The following is a 23,012-nucleotide window of genomic DNA, read 5'->3' as shown; positions in this document are numbered from 1 at the left end:
TTAGATCTTTCTGCACATGAGATTAACTTTTTGACCAATTATCTTGCACACATCACCGAACAATAGCTAACCTGTGCTGGCTTCCATGCTCTACGTGGATTCTGTTTTCAACTTACATTGTAACAGTTCCTACATATTATGCATTTTAGTAATGTTTTAGTTCATGTTAACTTTTTAATGGATTTTTTATCTTAACCCTACTTGTGGCTTCATCTGTGTTAAGATAAAAAAATCCAATAAAAAGCAAAACTAGTCAGTTATCATTTTTTCTTATTATTATGGCCAAATAAACTAGATGGATTCCTCCTTATAGTTGTAAACTGTTATTTTATGACAATAACTAGGATAACAGCTCTCAGAGAAATGAAGGGAAGTTAAAAAATTGATAGGATATTTTATAAAGTGTTTATATAGAAAGAGAAATGTTTTGAAGTTATCAACTATTACAGACAATAATGGCTATACAGCTGACTGGAAGAATATGCAACAAGTTGAGTTTCAGCGGACATTCAATATTCCAAGTTATTAACACTCCAAGATCCTTAACAGATCCAAGATATGCATCTAAGATCAAACTCATGTGTTCAATTTTCAGTATAGAAACTTAATACCACTGACTCAATAGGATAACTGCAGCTATCGCAGCTAAGAGACATACATTTACAACATTTATATGAAACAAAAAATAATAAAGCTGTGAACTTGGAAAGAAATTCAAGATTACTGGTTTATGTGACTTTTAGAGAAACCAGCAACTTAAACTTCAAATGTTATCCATGACTCTTTAAATGGAACATGGGAATGTTTGAATTTAGAAACAGATATAAGAATATTATTATTATTTGACACCTCCAAGGAGTCCAAACACTCGTAGAGGGAGGGTACCTACTCTACAACTCTCCATCTCCACTACTACATCATTTACCAACTACAGCAAACTGTAACTACCATCATCATCTTCACCAAAGGCATCTACTGCTCACCACCACTAGTATTTTCACAGACAATCACAAACATGCCCACAGAGGAATTCAAATCCATAGCCGTTTGGCTGGAGAGAGGATATGCTAACCACTTGGCCAACCATATATGATTTTTGTTGATAGCTTTTGGTCAGTTCATTAAGAATGTGTGCAAATGACTGGATTTTTCTTCTCAGCAGGAAAAAAAAAAAGATTTTACTTAGAAGGAAAAAAAGATGGTTTTACTTAGAAAGAAAAAACTGTTTCCTTAAATTTTTATCAGAAGTACTAATACAGTCAAATGAAATAAGCACATCAGAATTAATTCAAATTTTCTTTTTGCTTAAAAAAAAAAAATTCTAGTATATTTTGGGCCCAGTTAAAATTTTATTTATTTAAAGTCAGAATGAAATGCTTGTGAAGTTAATTCCTGCATATTTTAATTAACACATTTTGGAATTATTTCTTTTTTGGTATTTAGACATCTGAAGACTTGATTCTCTTAATTATTATGGGTGTAGGATTGGTTTGAAATAATAGTTATTATTAACACTATATATATGCATCTAGGATCAAATTCATGTGCTCATGTTTTTAGTACGGAAACAATGCCACTGACTCAATAGGACAACTCGAGCAATTTCAGCTAAGAGACATATATTTACAACTGGTGAACCAATTGTTCCAACAGAACAAACATGCTGTGTGCACAATTTTTAGTTTCATAACCTAGTGCAAGATGATTACTCTGCTAACTGTGGGTTGAATGGCTTGAAAACATTTATTTGATTTCTAGAACAGCATTTCCAGTTTATTTAATCCTTAGTCCATCCACAGCACTAATGAAGGATAAGTTTATAACCTTTCATATTTTACTTCAAGAAGTGATGACAAGACCTGCAAAGCAGGCTGCAGAGTATAGTAACTTTGGCTCATGTTGCTTAATGTTGTTATCGCACATATGGAGTGCAGGTCAGAAAACATAATGCAATAGTGAGAGTTACAGAGAACAGGTTGAAGAACAAAGGTTGGATAACAGCAATAAAACCCCACCAAAGGACTAACATTGGATTAAGGAAGCCTGACCTTGTAGTAGAAAGAATAGATGAGTTCGTCATTATTGATGTACAAGTTGTGGGTGACCCTCCATCATGAGAAAGCTGCATACTATGCTGAAACCCAAGATTTGGTATGGCTGCTTCAGGAAGAATATAACATAATACCAAAATTTACCTCTGCAACTATCATATCTTTTAAAGGTGTATGATGTGAGCAGAGTTATATGGACTTATTAAGCTTTGGACTCTTCAAACTGATTTCAAGATATTCTCATTGCGTGCCTTGTAAGGCACACTGGTGACATGGAGGATTACCAGAGAATGACTTCTCCAATTCCCAGGTCTGGAGTTGGATAGCACAGGATATTGTTGCAGCCTAGACCTCTTCTAGTTCTACATATGAGACCACAGCATGTAGCACTGCTTCAGTGGGAAGATGGAAAATAAATAATATGATTTGCATTAATGAAAAATAAATAAATAAATAAATAAACAAAAAGCTGTTTGTATATCATACTCAGTTAACTAAATTTCACATATACTGATTATCTACATGCAGACAAATTTGATAAATGCCCAAAATTTATGTTGCTCTTATTTCTAATTTCTTCTGTATTAGTAAACACACATAACAGCTCATTTGAAGATGATAAGCAACCATGCTGTGCAATTTGTTTGTGATGCCTTAGTTTGTTACCATTCTCTTCTCATCATCATAATTTATTTCTCAAGATTCCATCTCTCATAGCTGGCCTGGTTGGCTGAGTAGTTAGCATATCCACTTTCCAGCCAAAAGGCTGTGGGTTTGAATCCTGCTGTTGGCATGGATGTTTGTGATTGTCTGTGAAAAAGCTAGTGGTGGTGGTGGTGGTGGGGGGCAGTAGATGACATTGGTGTAGATGATGGTAGTTGCTGTTCGCTGTAGTTAGTGGATTGAGTGGTGGAGATAGAGAGTTGTAGAGTAGGTGCTCTCCCACAATGAGTCTTTGGACTCCTTAGAGGTGTCATATAATAATAATAATAATTATTATTAGGTCACACACTATGCCATACCACTCAATTCCTGTGCACCTTTAATTCATCCTCTCCCTCACTGACATTGCTTTCCTTTCTACCTTCTTCAGAATGTTTCTGAGGCTCCTTGGTTTCTCATATTTATACACACTACACTACACACCATATTTATACACACAACAATCCACTCCCCCCCCCCCTTCCACAACTCTCTAACTGCTCCAAATGTCCAACATTAAACACATTCAAATGAAGCCTCTCTCACAAAGCAATCCTGCTTCCACTCAAATTTACTCCACATACACAGGCCATATCACTCTTAATATTATCATTTAATAAAGAAATGAAATCCAAGAACTATGCAATCTCATTTTTGACTATGACAAGTTTTACATTTTACTTAGATTTATTTTATTTACATTTTACTATAAATTTACTATAAACTTGTATTTTACTTAGAGTTACTTAGATTTATCGATCCCTGATTTATAGATACTACCATGTCCTAGCCCCAATTCTATATCAACAAGGTACAGGTACCAGAGAGACAGAAGAACAAATGACAAATACATACTTTTTATACTTCACATGTATCTCACAACAAAGCCTATGAGTATGAGAACAAATATAGATGCCATAAACATAAAGACATACATAAATATACTTGGGCAGCAAGAGGATGGAACTCAATATTAGATTATTTTATATTAAATGAAAAGACATCAAAATTTTCACTAGATGTTAGAGTTCACAGAGGATATGAAATAAGCAGTGATCACTTCCTTGTTAAAATAAAATTAAGATTATCGCATAAATGGCTACAAGTAACAAGAACAGAAAGAAAATTTGAAACATTTGTTTATAAAACTAGGCTACTGAATGAAACAAATGTACAATGGCTATATGAACAAAGAATTAACCAATATCTAGATAAAACAAAACAAAATGAAGAAATTGAAATAGCATGGCTTAATATAAAAACAATACTAAATGCAGCAGCAAATGAAAGCTTAGGAAAGACCACAAAATTCAATAAAAGGAAAAAACTGAAGATCTGGGATGATAAAATCAAAGAAAAAAGCAAAAAGAAGCCTATCACAAATGCTTAAGCAGTAAAAGATTATTTATTATTATTTTTTTTTTGTGACACCTCCAAGGAGTCCGAATACTCACGGGAGGACACCTATTGTACAGCTCTCTGTCTCCACCTCTACTACCAATCATCTACATCAGCACCATCCACTGCCCATCACCACAGCTAGTATTTTTTTGTCTGTAAATTGCGTGTGTTCTGAAGGGCCGATTTGTCTGTATGCAAGATGAAAAACCCGAGTTTCCAGAAGGAAAAAACTCTGCTACCTCCGTATGAGACTAGCTAACTCACCTTCGATTGAAAAAGTCCATATAAGATTCCTCCCATCATGACGAGATTCGAACTTAGGCCATTTCCAATTGAAAGGCGCAACATACCGACGTTCTTCCAATTGCGCCAAGTTGGCAATAATTAATGCCAGCAGCACCAAGGGTTCCCAGGTGGACAACCCTCCCAAGTACTAACTGGGCTCAGGTTTGCTTAACTTCAGTGATCAGATGAGAACTGGTGCTTCCAATCTGATCTGGCTGCTGACAAAATCAAACGAACCATATGAGCCGTACGTGACTCGAGCATGCAGCCTTCTGATCTGGAGTCAGATGCGCTGCCATTGCGCCACAGGCCAACAGATGAAATAGAATATAAAAGAATAAGAGCCACAGCTTAAAGAGAAGTCAGAAAAAGACATAGAGAATCATGGAACAAATTTTGTTTCTAATTTAGAACATGATTTATATAACATAAGACCCAATGTATATAAGATTTTGAAACATTTAAATGCAGATACCAAAGAAAACATAAAATTAAACACTGAATTGCAATTAGAAGAATTTCTAAATTACTACACAGAATTGTGGACAGACAAATATTTAAAAAAAGACAACTGGCAAACAATTAACGAAAATGAAAAGGAAATAACTAAAGAAGAATTAGAAATCAGCCTGAAAGAAACAAGAAATGGAAAATCACCTGGAGAAGATAAGCTAGGTTCAGAACTATATAAATATGCAGGAACAAGATTGAAAGAAAGACTCTTATCATTTTTAAATAAAATTTATTCAACTGGTATCCCTCCAATAGAATGGAAAAAAGCAATTGTGATTCCTATCTTTAAAAAAGGTAATAGAGATGACCCTAAAAACTATAGAGGTATCAGTATACTAAATTCCTGTTACAAAATATATAGCAGAATCTTAAATAGCAAAACTAATGAAATATTCCAAAAACTTTAATTTAGAAGTACAGAATGGATTTAGAAAAGGATAATCATCCTTTTGCCTAAAATTAATAATAGAGAAAAGAAGAGATTACAATTTAGAAACACATATTGCATTCATTGACTTTGAAAAAGCATTTGAAAAAGTTAAAAGAAACATATTCTTTAACATACTAAAAGAAAGACAAATACCAAATAATATCCTAAAAGCTATCACAAGTATATATGAAAATAATCAGATACAAATAAGATTAAATCATGAGCTATCATATACGAGAGAGATAAACCAAGGGGTCCAACAGGGATGTCCCCTCTGAGCAACTCTTTTTAATATTTACTTAAATGAAATAATAATAAAATGGAATAAAAATTTACATCAAGGAATTAAACTTTCTCCTACAGTGAACTTAAACACTCTCCTTTTTGCCGATGACTACATAATAATAATTGCAAATTCTGAAGATAACTTACAGAAAGCTATTTTAGATCTAAATGAGATAGCCACAGATCATGGTATGATAATATCAACAGAAAAATCAAAAACAGAAATATCAAAAACCAGCAAGAACTAAAACAGTAATAGATAACAAGATCTTAGAACAGGTGATTTCATTTAACTACCTAGGATGTATGATGGCATATGAAAATGAAAAAGATATAAACATAAAAATTGCAAAATATTTAAAAATAACAGGTGTAATTAACTCTATATTTAAACCAAACCTAGTTCGAAAACAAACCAGACTAAAAGTATACAATACATTAGCCCTACCAGTCTGGAAGCAAAATCTGGACAATAAAACAAAAAGACAAACAAAAATGAAGTTTATGAGAAAAACTGCAGAGTATACCCTATTTGATCACAAAAGAAACAAAGAAATTATGAACGAATTAAACCAATAATAGAAAAAATTAAAAAATATAAACATAAATGGATGGAACACGTTCAATGAATGGAAACAGAAAGATTACCAAAACAAGCCTTAAAGTACAAGCCATTAGGAAAAAAAAAAACCAGGATGTCCTCTTAAATGATGACTTCTAAGGCCGGAACAGGCCATGCTAGGCCTAAATCCTTGATACGCATGATGATGATGATGACTTAGATTTATTTTACTTCCATTTTACTATAAACTTACTATTATATTTACTGTATACTTATATTTACTATAAACTTGTATTTTACTTAGAGTTACTTAGATTTATCGATCCCTGATTTATAGATACTACCATGTCCTAGCCCCAATTCTATATCAACAAGGTAAAAGTGCCAGAGAGACAGAAGAACAAATGACAAATACATACTTTTTTATACTTCACATGTATCTCACAACAAAGCCTATGAGTATGCAAAATAGTATTTCTTACCTGAACTTGATTACCACTTAACAGATACTTGTTGACAAACACCAAAGTAATAGATACAACCCTGTAAAACAAATCACGTTTACAAAATGAATTTAACATAATAGAGTGAAACATAATAACATAATAGAGGGCATAACATAATAACAGAGTGCATCAAAAGTCTAGATTCATAAAATAATTTCAAAATATCAATTTAGCTGTTAATCATGGACTTTCTTAACCCCTTAATATACAAAGACGTCTGTGACACGTCTTTTGTTTATTGCACCAAAATTGATTTTGAATTTTGGTTTCACATATAAATACAACCAAATATAGATGCTGTACAATCTTGTGCCTATTTCCTTTCAGCTGAGAAAAGTTGCCAGCGGCATGTATCGGCTGGCTATTTCGTTTGCACAAATTCATCATTATTTTTCAAATAATGATGAATTTGATCCAGCAAATCACCCTCGCCCAAAAAATTGGCAGAAAAATAGCCGCTTTCTGATTTTTAATTGGTACATTAAGGGGTTAATAATCAAAATTAGATAGAAGAGCTGAAGCTGACCTCCGAATGCTATAACACACTAAGACACTGTATGACTCATGATTTTATTCTTTCACACTGAAGAAGAAAATAAGACATATACAGATAACTTAAATTATTAACCAATGCACATGCATGCAGGCATGTGCATTATTAATGATTTAAGTTATACAGGAAGACAAACAGAATAGGATTCAAAGGGCCACAATTTTAGTATTTTAAGTGGCACCCTCTATGAATGTCGTGATGAGATCTTGGTCATTAAGCTGATGGTCTTCCAGATTTCTGGTGGGGAAGCAGCAAAATCTGTTTGGAGTAATTATCACTTAGAGACAATCAAAAATAGTCTCTAAGATTTGTATCTGTTAGAGTTTTCTCCACAGAATTTAATGATCTATATCCAAGCATGACCTGCAACCTCAGAGCATGCTGTATGTAGAAATTGGACATATTTTCAATGTTCCATTACAAAAACATAATGAAATTGTAATGTAGGCATTAAATCACATAGAACAACTTGATAGAAAAAAATATTTATTCAGACACTCAGCTAGTTTTGTGAAATAACTGTTTCAATCATCAGAAGATAGTGAACAAAATAAAATAAGCAAGCTATAAACAGGTAACAATCACAATGTAAATATTTGAAAAACAGAGCCTACAATGAAATTAGCACTACTAGTTTCCAAGCAGACCAGATGTTTTATGAGAGAGGACCATATTTGGTGTAATATCATGCCTTAGTTCAGGGGTTCCCAACCCTATGCCTGCAGGCACCATGGCGCCCATCAACCAATTTGTGTGTGCCCGCCGCTGTTCAACCGTGTGCCGTATAGTTTGAAATAATCACGCAACAATTCATGGCATGCTATATGACGCATGCGTTAATGACACATGACAAGTATTAAACGCATACAATGTAAAGTAGACGCGCATTCGAAGTTGTTCATTCCAGTTTAAGAACTGGAATATCATCATATTCTCCTAATTATGAAGCACTGGCCAATGAAATGCAATGCCAAAGATCACACTAACTTACATATATATATTTAAATTTTTATATAATGTAAAATTCGCCCATCGCCCTACTGGTATTTTAGAATGTGCTCTAGGAAACAAAAAGGTTGGGAACCCCTGCCTTAGTTGCTTGTTGCACCATTGTGGATGTTTTATCATTTCTGCTGACTCTTTGTACACTCTTCAGTAGAAACTATAATCTATGTGAATCATTTCAGTTCACTGCCACAATACTACACGTTTGGTTTTTGTTGTATGTACTGCCAATTCTGATTTATGTTTCCTTTTTTTCTCCACATTCTTTAAAATGTTTGGACATACGTATCTCTTCTGACTTACCTGTCTGTCCTATGTGCACAACCCACAGCTATAGGTATCTTGCACTGTTTGTGAACACTGTTTCTTAAGTGGTGAATTGTGAGGTTTAGAACACCTAAGGAAATTAAAAATTTTATTAAGGAAGTAGGAGACTTTCATATCCTGTTGATGTAACAGCTTTGAAATCTTGTCTGTGACTGATCAAATATAGGAAAGAATTATTGCTCCTATGAAAACTTGTCAAGTTCATCTGTTTGTCTGAAGAGCGTGAGGGGAAATGGGTTGATAAGATTTTGTTGACCAGTAGCCATTCTTTGATAGGATGGAATTGAGGTATTTGAGCTTCTAGTTTATTTTGTCTATGCTGCTGCAGATTTTATATGGTCTATTTCTTAGGGTTCATATAATGTCAGCGTTTTGCACTAGATGGTAATCAGATGTGACATGTAAGTATCATTGCTATGAGTTTGCTTCTTATAAACTGAGTAACTTAGTCTCTTTTGCTTAGATACTCTTACAAGCATGTTTAAAATTGGTAATTACCTCTTGCTGTCTAATTGCCAGCCTGGTTGGCTGAGTGGTTAGCATACCTGTTCTCCAAACAACAGGTAGTGGGTTCAAATCCCACCATGGGCATGGATGTTTGTGATTGTCTTTAGGTGGGAGATGAATTTCAATGTCTGCTGTGAGACCACTGCCCCACTTATTGTCTGAATTTCTTGAAAATGTTCCATGTTTGGTCTGTAGAGCACAGTTTGTGGATAATGTAAAATAATACAAAAAATTTATTAGATATGTGAAGAGCCAAAGGCTTCAATTCGGCGACATATAACTTGTTTAAGTTAAGGGATATTACATCCCATATAGTTTCTTAGCCGAATAAGAAACTCAAAGAGTTTCATGCCGAATATAGTAGAAACTATATAAAGTTCGGCGATTCCAAGCGTAAGCAAATACCTGGATACTGCAGCACTGATCCCAAAGGGTAGTGCAAGCTGGGGCAACTCGTGGTAGAAGTGGAGCGAGCTCCGATCACTATTCTTGTCGAAGAATTCTTGCCGAATATAGTAGTGATCTCCGATCACTACTATATTCGGCATGAAACTCTTTGAGTTTCTTATTCGGCTAAGAAACTATATGGGATGTAATATCCCTTAACTTAAACAAGTTATATGTCGCCGAATTGAAGCCTTTGGCTCTTCACATATCTAATAATTTATTAGAGCACCTCACGGCAATACTCGTAGAAGGGGTACAAGTTCTGTTCGCTACAAACTTGATATTAACTAGGTCTGGCTACTCACTGATGAGACCTCAATAAAGGTCGAAACCGGTCTGGGTAGTGACCTTCTCTCATAATGTGAACAAAAATACAGTTCCTAGCAGCTAAGTTCACATTATGGGCAAATATCAAGAATAGTGATCGGAGCTCGCTCCACTTCTACCACGAGTTGCCCCAGCTTGCACTACCCTTTGGGATCAGTGCTGCAGTATCCAGGTATTTGCTTACGCTTGGAATCGGCGAACTTTATATTGTTTCTACTATATTCGGCATGAAACTCTTTGAGTTTCTTATTCGGCTAAGAAACTATATGGGATGTAATATCCCTTAACTTAAACACAAAAAATTTATATAAAAATATGTATTATATATATATATATATATATATATATATATATATATATATATATAATTAAAAAGAATAGCATTTATAATATCGCTAGATCTCAAAAAACCTCTAAAACAACAATAGGTGTCCTCCCGCGATGAGTCTTCAGACTCCTTGGAGGTGTCACTAAGAATAATAATAATCTCACCATCCACTACTTAAAAAACCTGGGCATTTACAAGATCACCTGAAGCTGTGAGTTTGTGATATTTTGTAATTTTTATTTATATTTATGTTGAACTGTGCCAATTGTACAATTTAGTTTTTTATTACATTACTTTTTAACTCTATGTGTTTCCCCTATTACTTCATTATTTTCGCAGTTGCTTGAGCTTGCACAAAATGCCTAAATGTTCTAATCTTAACTCATGTATAATATTATTATTTAACTTTAGTCCTTTCATAAACTAATTAGAATTATTCCTCTCTTACAATGCAGTAAAGTATAGTCTCACGTGTCCTAGTATCGTAGACTTAGGAAAATCTTCTGGCTGGGGCCAAATCCTTAATCTATGTTGCTATAATTCAAATGTATTAATCCTTAAAAATTTTTTTTTTGTTAACGACTGCGCCATTAAGGATCGTGTAAAAGAATTTTCTATATTTCCTTTACATACAAAAGAATACTTTAGCTACACACGTGGAATAATTCTTAAATCAACTGTTATGTATTGTTTTTTTTTATTTCTCAGTTGTATAATGCTATTTGATTTAGGGATCACCATTCTTTTCTCTACCTTATTATACATCCCGAAATCGTCTGCCTAACACTGAGTATATGATCTTACTGCTTATCTGACAACTTCTAAATTTTGGGCCCCCCAGAAAATAACTATTCCCTGATCTCTACAAGTCATCCACATTCGCTCAGACAAATTTATTTCCTGCATCAGCATGGGCTTTAAGGACAGAGTCAAACTCAGCCTAAGGTGGTTATAGAGTATCAGATGCTACTAATATAATTTGTTTCAAATCAGAAGACGTAGGTTTTCCCTTTTGTTTGTTTGCAGTCGTGCCCCCTTTCCTTTCTTACTTAGGATGTCCCCGCGCACATTATTATTATTATTATTTCCCAAGACCTCATGGAGTCAAAGACTCATCTGAGAGGTCCTTTTATCACATACACATCTCATCATAGCGTGTCTTAAACACACTCAAACTCCTTGCAGACACCACACTCTCAGGCAAGGCATTCCAATCATTCACAACTCTGCCCGAAAAAAACCTGCCTCTCACTCCCCTACTCACACCCTCTTTATACAGTTTCCAGGGATGACCTCTGGTTCTCCACTGATCTCCCACTATTCTCTGTAGAACTTCTCCACCATTGATTTTATAACAACCCCTTACCAACTTGTAGGTCTCTATCATATCGCCCCTCTTCTTCTCTCCACCAGACAATGCAAATTACATCTTCTTAATCTTTCCTCATACCCAACATTCCAGAGGTCAGAAACTACCTTAGTCAGTCGCCTTTGGACCCTTTCCAACATCTCTTCATCCTTCTGAAAACCCAGTGACCAAATCGCGGAACAGTAGTCCATGTGTGGCCTAATCAAAGCCTTATACAATGGAACAAGAATTTCCCTACTTCTACACGTCAGTGTCCTCCGCATCATTCCCAGAGGTCTTTGTGTTGTCTTCACAATTTTGGCGATGTGTCCCCTAAATTTTACATTCTTATCCACTATCACCCCCAGATCTCTTATTTCCTCTTCCTCCAACAATATATTCTCACCAAGCATAAATTCTGCATCCCATCTTTGTTTTCCAAATTTTAAAACCTTACATTCTGCAACATTGAACTCACATCCCCATTTACTTGCCCAATCACTCAATTTATTCAAGTCTTCTTGCAAGGCCACAACATCTTCACTACTCTTTATGGTTCGTCCCAACTTTGCATCATCTGTAAACAACTGAATATCTCCATCCAAATCTTCACCAATAACATTAATATACAAGTTACACAGCAATGGCCCTAAAACAGACCCCTGAGGCACTCCACTAGTGACTTTCCTTTTCCTGGATATCGCACCCCCATACACAACTTGTTGATACCTACCTATAGCCAGTCTCCAATCCAATGCACTAATCTAATATCCAACCCCCATCTGCTCTAGTTTGACTGTCAACTTATCATGAAGTACTCTATCAAAAGCCTTTGCGAAATCCAGGTATATTATTGTGTATCCTTCTCCTCTGTCCAAGGAAGCAGTCACTTTATTGTAATAAGTAAGTAGATTACTACAACATGACCTCGCTTTAGCAAATCCATGCTGTCCATCAAAGATTATACCATTGTTGTCAACCCACCTCTGGAACCTAGTTCTCACAAGCTTCTCCATCAACTTAACCACAACACCTGACACAGAGATAGGCCTATAGTTTGATGATTGAGTTCAATCCCCTCCTTTATGAAGTGGCAATATCTTTCCCTCCTTCCAATCTTTAGGAACTTGACCAAGTGCAAGACTCGTATTAAAAAAATATGTCAAGCCAGGTGTCAACTCTCTGGCACATTCCTTCAGAATACGCGGTGATATATTATCAAGTCCCACAGCCTTATTTACATCTAGTTTACTCAACTCCCGAAACACCTCTCGCTTACTTACAGTCAGTCTCTCCTCCCCATCATCAACTGCTCTCAATCTCTCCATGAAGTCACTTTCACAAGATTGAAAGACCTTTATGAACTGCTCATTAAGTATCTCCACCACACATTCTGCAACAGCTGTCTTTATACCATTTCCTCCAATCAATGTCATCCTTCCATAATCATTCTTTCTTTTGCTGGCTATATATCGAAAGAACTTCCTAGGATTCTTTTTGGCTTCATTAGCTAACTGCTGTTCATACCTCCCTTTAGCTACTCTCACCAACCAAGTCACCCTCCCTGCTTGGTGTTTGTAGACCTCATGAAATTGGTTACTTCCACTTCTCTTATGCTGCCTCCACAATGCCCTTTTTCTCTGTATTGCATGCTTAATCTCTTTATTCATCCATCTCACACCTACCTTATTTAACCTTCTCACCCTTGGAATACATTTAGACATTGCATCTACTAAATAGTTTTTGAAAATACCCACAAGCTGCATTGATCTCTTTTCCAGCTAACTCCTCATTCCATGCTACACCTGCAAGCTGTCTCCTGAGTTCTTCATAATCACCCCCCCCCTTGTAGTTCCACATATAACCTTTTTTCAGAAGGGGTCCTTGCAGTGCTGGCAACCACCCAGGTAATCACCTCATGGTCACTTTCACCAATTGGTGGATGATTTGACATCTCATTTATAATTACATCCTCTGATGAGATGACCAAATCCAAGACCCTGAATCCACGTGTGCCCTCTGTTACATACTGTCTGAGGTAGTTATCCCTCAAAAACTCAAGAAACTCATTTTCTTTACTTCCAGTTGCTATCTCTTCATTCCAGTCTATATTGCCATAATTGAAATCACCCATAATGATCACTCTTTTCTTATTTGCTTGGCTAATTTGATTATACATTTCATTATCATCACCACCCACATTTCCTGGTCTATAACAACATCCATTCAAGTATTTGATTCTATTCACCTCTATCTCACACCATACTGCCTCAAAACCACTGGTCCTATTTCCCTCTTGCATGTCTACCTTGTATGGACATAACTCTTTCTCTATCATCAATAGCACTCCCCCTCCCTTTTTTTTACCCCTTCTATCCTCATGAAACATATCATACCCTTCCATCTCTATTCCTGTCAGGATGTTGTCCTCATCTAACCATGTCTCACTTATTCCGTCAATCTTTGGGTGAATGGACGCAATTAGTGCAATCATTTCATCCACCTTGTTTCTTATACTTCTAGCATTGGTATACACACACGACAGCTCATTTCTGGATCTACAGCTAGTTCCACTGATACCACTCACTCGATGTGATCTCTCCATGCTGGACTGGGGCCATTTCCCTTTCTGCTTCTTCATTTTAGAACCCTTTTCAATTTCATCTGTTTCCTCTTGATCCCTGGTGATTCCATTTCTTTCCTGCCTACACATGCTCTCACCTCCCTTGGAGCATCCACCTTTCTCACGCTGTGTACCCCTGTCCACCCTTAGCCTCCCCGTTTCCCTGCTCCTCTTGCACACCCATTCTCTCATATTCTATACTCATACCACTCACTTCCCCATTCATTTCCACTTCTTCAATCTTTCCTGTCTTACTCTCCTGCTCTTCCACATCACTCCCCTCTCGATCTGATTCATTCTCTCTATTCACTTCTCTACCTTCCATATATATGATCACCAGGTTCATATTTTTTATGAAGGGTCTAGGTCAGTCTACATGGTCAGAAAAGCAAGCATGGAAGGTAACAAACAAATTTAATGAATTCATAATTAATTACAATACAAAGACAAAATTGATATTTATGCTAGATTAAAACTCTTACGTTTCTCTCACTTTCTCATTCTTAGATAAACATGGATTTCTTAATCTCTACAATACTATTCCTTTAACTTATCAAATATTTAGTTTACAACTTAATAGGAGCCAGCTAGGTATTGGCACATTATTAATCTCCCTCAAGTAGGTCACGACAGAATCTCCAGTAAATTAATAATTCTCAGAATTCAGTCTAATGGTATAGAGTCATTCACACAAATAATAATTCTTCATGCTTATCCTTACCATAAATTCGAGTTACACTTTCTTCTGTTTCTGTTAATCAAGTTCTCTAAAGGGCTAGAATATGTAAAGTACTTATCTAAACTATCTTAGGTTCTTTCGGGATTTTCTCCGTCCTTCCTTCTTAAGTTCTGGCTGCCTTGGTTCTTGCCACGTGGGAATCACGTGCTCTCCCTGGATCGGGTGCTCGGTTTCTTTACTAAGGATTTACGTCAGTCTGCGTTCAAGATTTGTCGTGTTCTGTGGCAGAGATCAGCTCTTAAAGATAAGAACTGAATCACGATGACCACTTGAAGCACACGGTGAGAATACAGGAACAAAAAAAAAATGGGGGGTTTCAATTCTGTGTTGCAGGTTTTATATGCTCCCCAAGAGCGCCATCTTTCCGAGTTTGACCTCTCCTTTCGCCCTTCCTATTCCCATTTTATTCTCCCTGTCACTCCTGAACACACTATACCCCTCACATTCAATCCCACTAGCTATATCATCTTCAGTCAGCCATGTTTCACTAATGCCAATAACCTGTGGTCTGGAAGTGCCAACCAAGGCCAAAAATTCTTCCTTCTTGTTCCTAATACTCCTGGCATTAGTATACATGAATTGCAGAAGCCCGTTACTCCCACCTTCCTTGGTACATACATAAATAATATGTATAACGCTGACCAACGAGGAAGTTTTGGGAAAAGACAGACGTCAGAGGGTGCCAAATCTGGGGAATAGGGTGGATGCTCTAACAATTCATAGTGCAGATCCCTTAATTTTCACACTGCCAAAACACCTTTGTGGGCAGGTGCATTGTCCTGATGACAAATGATTTTTTTGTTTCTGCAAACCGGTCTTTTCTCACGAATGTTTTCGTCTAATCTGGTTAAAAGATCGGAATAATATTCCCCGGCTATTGTTTTACCCTTTTCAAGATAATTAATAAACAAAATGCCTTTAGCATCCCAAAACACCAATGCCATGACCTTTCCTGCTGATGGAACAGGCTTTGTCTTTGGTGCTGAACAACTTACTTCTGTCCACTGTTTTGACTGCTGTTTGGATTCTGGGTGTAATGGTGAATCCAAGTTTCATCCATAGTAATAAATGAATGCAAAAAATCAGTTTTATTCTTGTTAAAATGCTCCAAGCACTATTCAGAGCTTCTCATGCGAGTGAATTTTTGATTTGCTGTAAGCAAGCGTGGCACCAATCTTGCACAAAGCTTTTTCATTTGCAATTCTTCATACAAAATATATTCTACACGTTCTTTTGAAATGCCTATAGTCTCAGCAATTTCATGTACTTTGACTTACCGGTCATCCAATAACATATCATGCACTTGATCAATGATTTCTAGTGTTGTTACACTTTTTGGATGTCCATCATGTGGATCATCTTCAAGGCTGGTATGGCCACATTTAAACTCGGCAGCCTATTTCTTAATTGTCGAAAACGAAGGAGAAGAGTGCCATAATGAATTCGAAGTTAAACTTTTATTAATTTGAATGAATTTCTTTTGGCATTAAACCTTCTTTTACAAAGAATTTTATAACCGCACGATACTCAATTTTATCCATTTCAAGGGATACAGACAACACTTTTGCTTCAGACAGCTGTTTAAAACAAACTACTTGATAGAATGACTTGCAATTTCACATGGATGCTTATGACAGATGTACCAACTTAGAGAAAAAAAAAAAAAATCTTGCCAATAGTGTTGCCATTTATGGTCGAGGCTGAGAACGTTTCAGACCACCCTCGTAAATTTAGTGTTCAAACAGCAAACGTCCAAATACAGATCGTAATAGAAAAAGAAATAAACTGTCATCGTTTACTAGTCACACTAGTTACATGCATTCAAAGTGGCTAATTATCATTTTTCTGTTTACTGAAAACCTACATACTCTAGAAGGTTACTTACATATAAGCAGTCACAAAAAATCCATCCCAACAGCACAGCATCCTCAAAACACTGATAAATACTTACAGAACTATCTGTTCTAATGAGAGCTCTTACTACTCAAGTCCAATTTATGATAATAAAAGTAGAGCTGAAAAGCTAGCTGAAGTTCTTAATAAATAAAATGATAAATATAATGTAATATAATATTGAAGCCACACATTCAACTAGCAACCACCATCCATTCTCCAAAGGTTGAGCTTCATCTACTTGTGCAAACTAGAGTATATATTTTGTATATTTTTAATCATTTACTGATTTGGATAAGCAGGAACAGCAGATAAATGATAAGGTATCCGGACAGTTCATCGAAAAGGCAATTCATCGAACGACAATTCATCGCAAATGCAATTCATCGAAAAAACAGTTCACTGAAAATTTAAAATTTTTGAAAATGTTATGAGAAAATTGATCCAGAACAAAACTTGAACCGTGAATAAGGAGATTACAATGCTACTTTCATAGGGAAAAATTATAGAACACTATGGTTCTTATAGTTTTTCTTGTCCGATAATTGTTTCGTGTCTGTTCATGGACTGATTTGCCTGTTTCCGGAAGAAAAGCCCAGCCGTATCTATATTATGCCTGCTAACTTACCTTTAGCAGAACAGGACTGATAAAAATTATGCATAAATGGGATCCAACTACCCAGGTCTTTCTAACTAAACAGCTTCATTTTTACCGACTGAACTATGCGGGCTTCATTATTATTATTGTTGCTAGTAGTAATATGCGACTTCAATACAGCAATTATTATGGGATGAATTTTACACAGATTCGCTATTTGAAACTTTTACAAGAAAATGTCAAACGGTTCCAGTTTTCAGTTCAGCTATATTCGGGGCGACAAAGAAATAATGTGTTCAAATTATGTACTGTACTACAAAAACTCTCTGACTTAAATGACTTAGTAGAAGTTGCTGGTACAAAAAGCTGTCTGCATGGTTCAGTTTTTGTTCTAAATGGATTACTTTTACCATAACATAGAAAATTTAAAATTTTTGGTGAAATGAATTTTGATGAATTGCATTTTTGATGAATTGTCTTTCGATGAATTCGCTTTTCGATAAATTTTCCTGTAACCATATTACAAGATATTGATAAGGCTAGGAATCCTGGAGTTATGGTGAAAGTGAAGATCAAATGTCACACTGCAAAAAACTGCAAATACAAATCAGAGGATAAGTGTGATGTTGAAATGAACATTCACATGTAAGGATAAAGAATTTTTCCTCTTCATAAGACTTTAAAACTACTGCACCTGAACCACAGTGCATAGATCTGATCTCCTGGATTCAGAGGAGAAAAAGAAGCTGCAGAAAGGACACAAAGAAAAGTAACAAGAATGATATCGGGATTATGGAATATAGATTATCAGGACAGATTGAGAGTATTGTGGACTGCAGACATTGGTAAACAGAGGACAGGTGATATGATTGATGTCTATAAACTACTAAAAAGGTTATGTTATCATCATCATCAAATTCCTGCCATGTACCCTCAAGGGGTGTGCAGGATATGATAGTACTACATGAAAAAAATTACATCATTATTAATTTCCTATCTACAATTTTCCTACAAATCAGTCTGTTACTTGTTAAGACTCCAACATTATCAGATCTTATATTTCTATCGTCTAAGGCACTTTGTACCGTATCAATCCACCTATATCTTGGTCTTTCTCTGGGTCGTTTTGCTGCCAACCTGGCAGAGAACACTTGTTTTGCTAATCTTTCCTCGCCAATTCTGTTTAAGTGACCATACCACCTGAGATTAGCTCTGCTAACGCATTCCTGGATGCTCACAATGTCAAGTTCTTTCCTAATATCCTCGTTTTTAATATGATATTGCCATTGATGCCATCTGATCACGCCTATAATCTTTCTCAGGACTCTCATATCTGTGGTCTTTAGTCTTTGGTCAAGTGTTTTACTTCTGACCCAGTTCTCAGATCCATAAGTTAAAACTGGTTTGAAAACTGTCTTGTATACAGCTAATTTAGTGTTCAGACTAATTTCTCTCTTATTCCATATGAATTTATTCAATTGACTTCCCACCATACCAGCTTTGCTGATTCTGTTGTCTATTTCTATATTTAATTTACCATCTTCAGTAAAAATAGTGCCTAAATAGCTGAAATGTTTTACTTGCTCCACAGGTTTTCCATTCGCGACACAGTTGACATTTTCATTGATTCAGCCTATTTTCATCGTCTTTGTCTTTTCATTGCTGACCTTCATACTATATCTATTACAACAGCTATTCAATTTAGTCAGAGAATCTTGCAGACTTGTAGCAGATTTATTTAGAAGTATAACATCATCTGCATAAAGCAAAGAGCTGACATTAACATCTCCAATTTTGATATCAGGTTTAATACCACTTTCCTTCATAATGTTATCCATGTAGATAATGAATAACAGAGGGGATAATGTACATCCTTGTCTCACACCAGATTTAACATTAAACCATCTTCCTGTACTTCCTTCAATTCTTATGACTTACAACTCAAATAAAGACTAAGTATTGCTTGATATAATGCCCCATTGACACCATATAACTGCAGTGTATTGAATAGCTTATCTCTTGGCACCTTGTCATATGCCTCTTCCAAATCGACAAAACTTAAATACAGATCTTTGTTATATTCCCATGCTTTCTCGACTATTTGTCGTAAAGTGAAGATCTGATCCTGACAGCCTCTATTTGGCCTGAATCCAGCTTGTTCTTCGCCAAGCTTTTCTTCCACAATTGTTCTCAACCGTTTCTCAATTATACTTGCATATATCTTACCAGGAACATGCAATAGGGATATACCTCTGTAATTCTCACATTCAGTTTTATTTCCCTTTTTATATATGGGTACTATGAGCGCGCTACTCAAATCATCGGGAATTCGTCCCTCTGTCCAGGCTTTCTGAACTATGCAGTGCAGCCACTGTAAGACTCTTATACCACCATACTTCAGCATTTCTGGTCGAATATCATCTACTCCTGCTGCCTTTCCTCATTTCAAGCCTTTTTCTAATTCAAGTATGGATATGTATTCCTGACTGCATGCCTGGTCAGTGTTTTTGACCACTGTGCTGTCATCACTGCTTGTTTCATTTAGCAGTTTTTCAAAGTAATTACTCCATACTTCAAGGATATCTTTTTCTCCCGTTTTCATGTCACCTTTATCATCTCTAATTCCTTTTACAGCACTCTTTCCTCCATTTCTAAGCTTCTTCAACAACCTCCAGAATATTTTGCCACCTTCTTGATATTTATTTTCTATATTCTTGCCAAAGTCCTCCCATGACTTTTGTTTGGCTAGTTTTACACAGTGTTTAGCATTCTTCCATTTGTCTCTATATTCTCTAAGAGCACAAGCTGACTTATTTGACAAGAACTTTTGATATGCTTTCTTCTTTTCCTTCACTGCCTCTTTAACTTCCTGTGTCCACCAGGGAGTTCTGATTTTTTTATCCTTACAGACAACCTCACCACATGCCTCTCTGGCAGAATCAATCAATGTTTTCTTCAGAGTTTGCCACTGAATCTCCAAGGTCTGATTCCTGTTTTCAAACTCTTTCATTTTTTCTTCAATAATCTTTGTGTATTTTAGTCTACAGTTCACATCTGAGAGTTGCTCAACTTTTATTCGCTTTAAAACTTTCTTACATGTTATTCTTTTCAATATGAAATTCAATTTTATCCTGCTCAAGACTAAATAGTGATCACTTCCAATTTCAAATCCTCTGTACACTCTGGTGTCCTGCACCAGGGAGAAAACATCACTATCAACAATAACATAGTCAATGAGACTCTTCTTATTCCAAGCCTCTTCTCTCCATGTGAATTTGTGTACATTTTTATGTTGGAACATGGTGTTAGTAATAACCAGTCCATGTCCTGAGCAGAAATCCAACAGATATTTGCCATTATTATTAGCTTTGCTCTTTTCTCCAAATTTTCCCAAAATATTTTTGTATGTCTCACAATCATTTCTTACTCTGCTATTTAAATCCCCAACAAGGACCAACTTTTCATTTTTCATTGTGTCCGTTGCTTTTTTTAAAGCCTCAAAAAATTCCTCCACTTCTACTTTAGTAGAACCTTCTGTGGGACCATAGGCACAAATAAGTCTCATTGTCCAGTTCCCCATTCTCATATTTGCCCACATTACTCTACTTGAGACTGACTGCCATTCAAGAAGATTAGCCTCGTATTTTGTGTTGAATACTATGGCTACTCCTTCTTTTCCTTGATTGTCATTGCCTGAATGTAACATTTTGTATTTATTGCTCAGAAAGATCTCACCAGTTTTTGTCTTTTTTGTTTCAGTCACCCCTATTATGTCTATCTGGTACTAATTCCTCAGCTAGCTCCATTTCTTTGCCATTCAGGCTTCTTACGTTGATAGTGCCGATCTTTAAGTCTGGTGATGTTGAGTTGGGGTTTGTTTTCAGATTTGTTCCAGTAGCTGACTTTTTGCTGTTCGCCCTAGTTCCCTGACAAAAACAATGGGGGCCTTGTTTAACCGGGCGATGCCCCAGCCGGCATGAAATTTTGTCATGTTGTACCATAATTTTTTTATTTTGGTTTAACCAATAAGAATACAATTTGGCCGGCTAAATCCCAAATTGCCAGCCCATCCTCGTTCGTTCAGTATCCAGGTAGATACCCAACAGGGTGCACCATGAGAAGGTGAGGATTGGACATTAGGTCAGAAGCCCTGGTCGGTTCTCCGCATTCCTTTAAAGGCTATGTGGAGGTCTCATCTCAGTTATACAGCTTTGACCCTTAAGCACCCCAGTTATGTTATACAACTGATGAAATTCTTCATTAAGGTCAGGTGAGAACATTCAGTGAAGTTTGTGTGCAGCTAAAAAAAGTAAGTTACTTTTTTTTTTTCCCTTCCAAAGCAGTGAGAGTGAGCGGAACAGTGTGCCAGTTAAAGTAGTGACTGCAAGTAGTATAAACGAGTTTAAGAGAGGGTATAACAGCTGGTATGAGTGATCTATGGCTTTGCTTAATGAGTGATTCCTTGGAGGTCTTGGATAATAATATGGCCACAGGTTAGCCTAATTTGGAGAGACCAGCAGATTTACTTGCACCTTGAAGAAATAAATTACAAGGGTGGTCTGAAACGTTCTCGGCCTAACAATGAATTCATAATTTCAAAATTATTTTTATTTTTCAGCATCATCTTCCTTAAGACTAATAAATTTATTCCACCAATGCTCCAGCAAAATTACCCCCTCCCTGTAGTGGTTCTCAGTAAGATCTGCAAAATACCCCTCTACAGCGGCAATTACTTCTTGATTTGAACAAAAACGCTGACCAGCAAGGATGAGTTTTATGTTTGGGAAGAGATAGAAGTCAGAGGTAGCCAAATCTGGGAAATAGAGTGGATGTTCCAACAATTCATAGTACAGATCCTTGTGCCAAATCAACTTTGTGGGCAGGTGCATTGTCATGATGAAAGATGATTTTTTCTTCTGCAAACCAAGTCTTTTCTCACAAATTTTTTCATCTAGTCTGGTTAAAAGATAGGAATAATATTCCCCAGTTATTGTTCTACCCATTTCAAGATAATTAATAAACAAAATGCCTTTAGCATCCCAAAACACCAATGCCATGACCTTTCCTGCTGATGGAACCGACTTTTTCTTCTTTGGTGCTGAATAACTGGCTTCTGTCGACTGTTTTGACTGCTGTTTGTATTCTGGTGTGTAATGGTGAATCCAAGTCTCATCCATAGTAATAAATTGACACACAAGATCAGTTTTATTCTTGTTAGAATGCTCCAAGTGCTGTTCAGAGATTTTGATGCGAGTATGTTTTTGATCTGCTGTGAGAAAGTGCGACACCCATCTTGCGAAAAGCTTTTCCTCTGCAATTCTAAATGCAAAATATATCACACATTCTTTAGTCTATAATACCTGTTGGAAGTAAACTAAATTTATTATATCCATAATGCCTATAGTCTCAGCAATTTCACGCACTTTGACTCGCCAGTCATCCAATACCATATCGTGCACATCAATGATTTCTGGTGTTGTTACACTTTTTTGACATCCTTCACGTGGATCATCTTGAAGGCTGGCATTTCTGAAGAGATGGTCGAGGAATGGGGGAAGGAATTGATTCTTTTTTTAATTCTG

At 36.2% G+C, this 23,012-nt stretch overlaps 1 protein-coding gene and 1 pseudogene across 2 annotated transcripts in view; both read right to left on the bottom strand.

Moving 5' to 3' along the window:
- nac (GDP-fucose transporter nac) overlaps window positions 1-23,012 on the bottom strand; it is a 356,711-nt gene that overhangs the window by 277,373 nt on the left and 56,326 nt on the right. For both annotated transcript variants that reach the window (XM_090393057.1, XM_090393058.1), the window contains exon 2: window positions 6,712-6,772. In XM_090393057.1, the coding sequence (XP_090249183.1) occupies window positions 6,712-6,772 (61 nt within the window). The remainder of the gene's footprint in view (window positions 1-6,711; window positions 6,773-23,012) is intronic.
- Window positions 4,543-4,662, bottom strand: LOC150106262 (5S ribosomal RNA; annotated as a pseudogene).

This window comes from Typopeltis vanoorti, chromosome 5 (genome assembly GCF_054136105.1).
Source record: "Typopeltis vanoorti isolate ZY-2024b chromosome 5, IOZ_Tvanoo_1.0, whole genome shotgun sequence".
Classification (NCBI taxonomy): Eukaryota; Metazoa; Arthropoda; class Arachnida; order Uropygi; family Thelyphonidae; genus Typopeltis; species Typopeltis vanoorti.
This window is presented reverse-complemented; position numbering and strand designations above follow the sequence as displayed.